The following is a 1,284-nucleotide window of genomic DNA, read 5'->3' as shown; positions in this document are numbered from 1 at the left end:
GCAAACTGTCAGCTTGAAGAAAGATCTGAATTAGTAACATTGCCCCCTTCCTGCAGCTGACAAGAACAAAGCCCTAAGAAGGGGTAAGGAATTTTTTACTTTTAGGACATACGTTTGGTGAAGGGGGTTTATTTTCATCATCAGAGAAGGAAAAGGTTCGGAGCCTCCTTTTCTGTTTGTCTTGATCTTGAGCCAGAGAATGGGACAGTTCACTCTGAGTGGGAGAAGATGACACAGATTTTTTCTCAAACACTTCCGATTCTTCAAGCAGTTCATCTTGCTGCTCAGAGGTGCTATCCTCACTCAAGGATTCTTCATCTACCTCATCCTGGTCATCATCTTCCTCTCCAGCACTGCCCTGAAAGGGAAGAAAAGACAGATGAAAGTTGAAGTGGGAAACCTAGCACCAACATACTACAATGGATTCTTATCTCCTAAAAATAACTGTCCAGCCACACAGGTTTAAAAGAGCTGGTAACCTGCTATGCAGTCATATTCCAAAACTGATTTAAGAACATGCACAGTAATTAGAAGTGCACCAACAATGATTTTCTTGGCCGATACCAATAGCCAATATTGGCCAGTACTGATCTGATAACTGATTTTACGAAAACGTAGCCAGGCAACATGGGGAGCAGCTCCTTGCAGGTAAGTCTGTGGAGGGGAAGGGACATGGAGGAGAAAAGGGGTATGGGGGGGCAGATCAAGGCTCCCACAGTGAGAGAGGGAGTGGGGCAGGGGCTGGGGCTGGTGGTGCTACTCAACCAGGGTGGTGAATGGGAATATGGGCCAGGGCAGGGAGCAGGACAAAACTATGGGCAGCTCATTCAGGGGATCAATGTCCTAGCACTTAAAAATGGTGGTGGGGGCACTTGAACTAAAGTTTGTTGAATGAGCTTTAGTTTAAGTTCCACCACCACCATTTTAAAGTGTGGGGATGTTTTTAACTGGAGTTGAGCTGAGCAGGGCGAAGGTGGATGAGGGCTGCCTGCTGTGGGCTTGGGGCTCTCTGCCTTGCTGCCTGTGCCCTGGGGACCCTGCATGAGCCGCGCACCCCCTGCCCGCCTGGCAGTGGGAGGCACAACTCACCACCCCCACTGCTGCCAGGCAGGCAGAAGGCACATGGCCAGCGTGGAATACCTGGGGCAAAGGCAGCATGGCAGAGAGCCCCAAACCCGCAGTGAGCAGCCTGCATCTGCCTCACACACACATCTGGAGGGGCACATGCCACTCCATGTCTCCCCTGGAGGGGGTGTTCAGAGGTGGCGAGCTGCCTTCCATCCC

At 50.9% G+C, this 1,284-nt stretch overlaps 1 protein-coding gene across 7 annotated transcripts in view; it reads right to left on the bottom strand.

The window, feature by feature from the left end:
* The window catches only part of SFMBT1 (Scm-like with four mbt domains 1), a 171,483-nt gene that overhangs the window by 32,602 nt on the left and 137,597 nt on the right, over nt 1-1,284 (bottom strand). For all 7 annotated transcript variants that reach the window (XM_019505201.1, XM_019505207.1, XM_019505204.1 and 4 more), the window contains one exon: nt 113-358. In XM_019505201.1, the coding sequence (XP_019360746.1) occupies nt 113-358 (246 nt within the window). The remainder of the gene's footprint in view (nt 1-112; nt 359-1,284) is intronic.

Source organism: Gavialis gangeticus, unplaced genomic scaffold (assembly GCF_001723915.1).
Source record: "Gavialis gangeticus isolate Ggan-Ray unplaced genomic scaffold, GavGan_comp1, whole genome shotgun sequence".
NCBI lineage: Eukaryota > Metazoa > Chordata > Crocodylia > Gavialidae > Gavialis > Gavialis gangeticus.
Note: the sequence above shows the minus strand (reverse complement) of the source record. Positions and strands in the feature narration are given on the sequence as shown.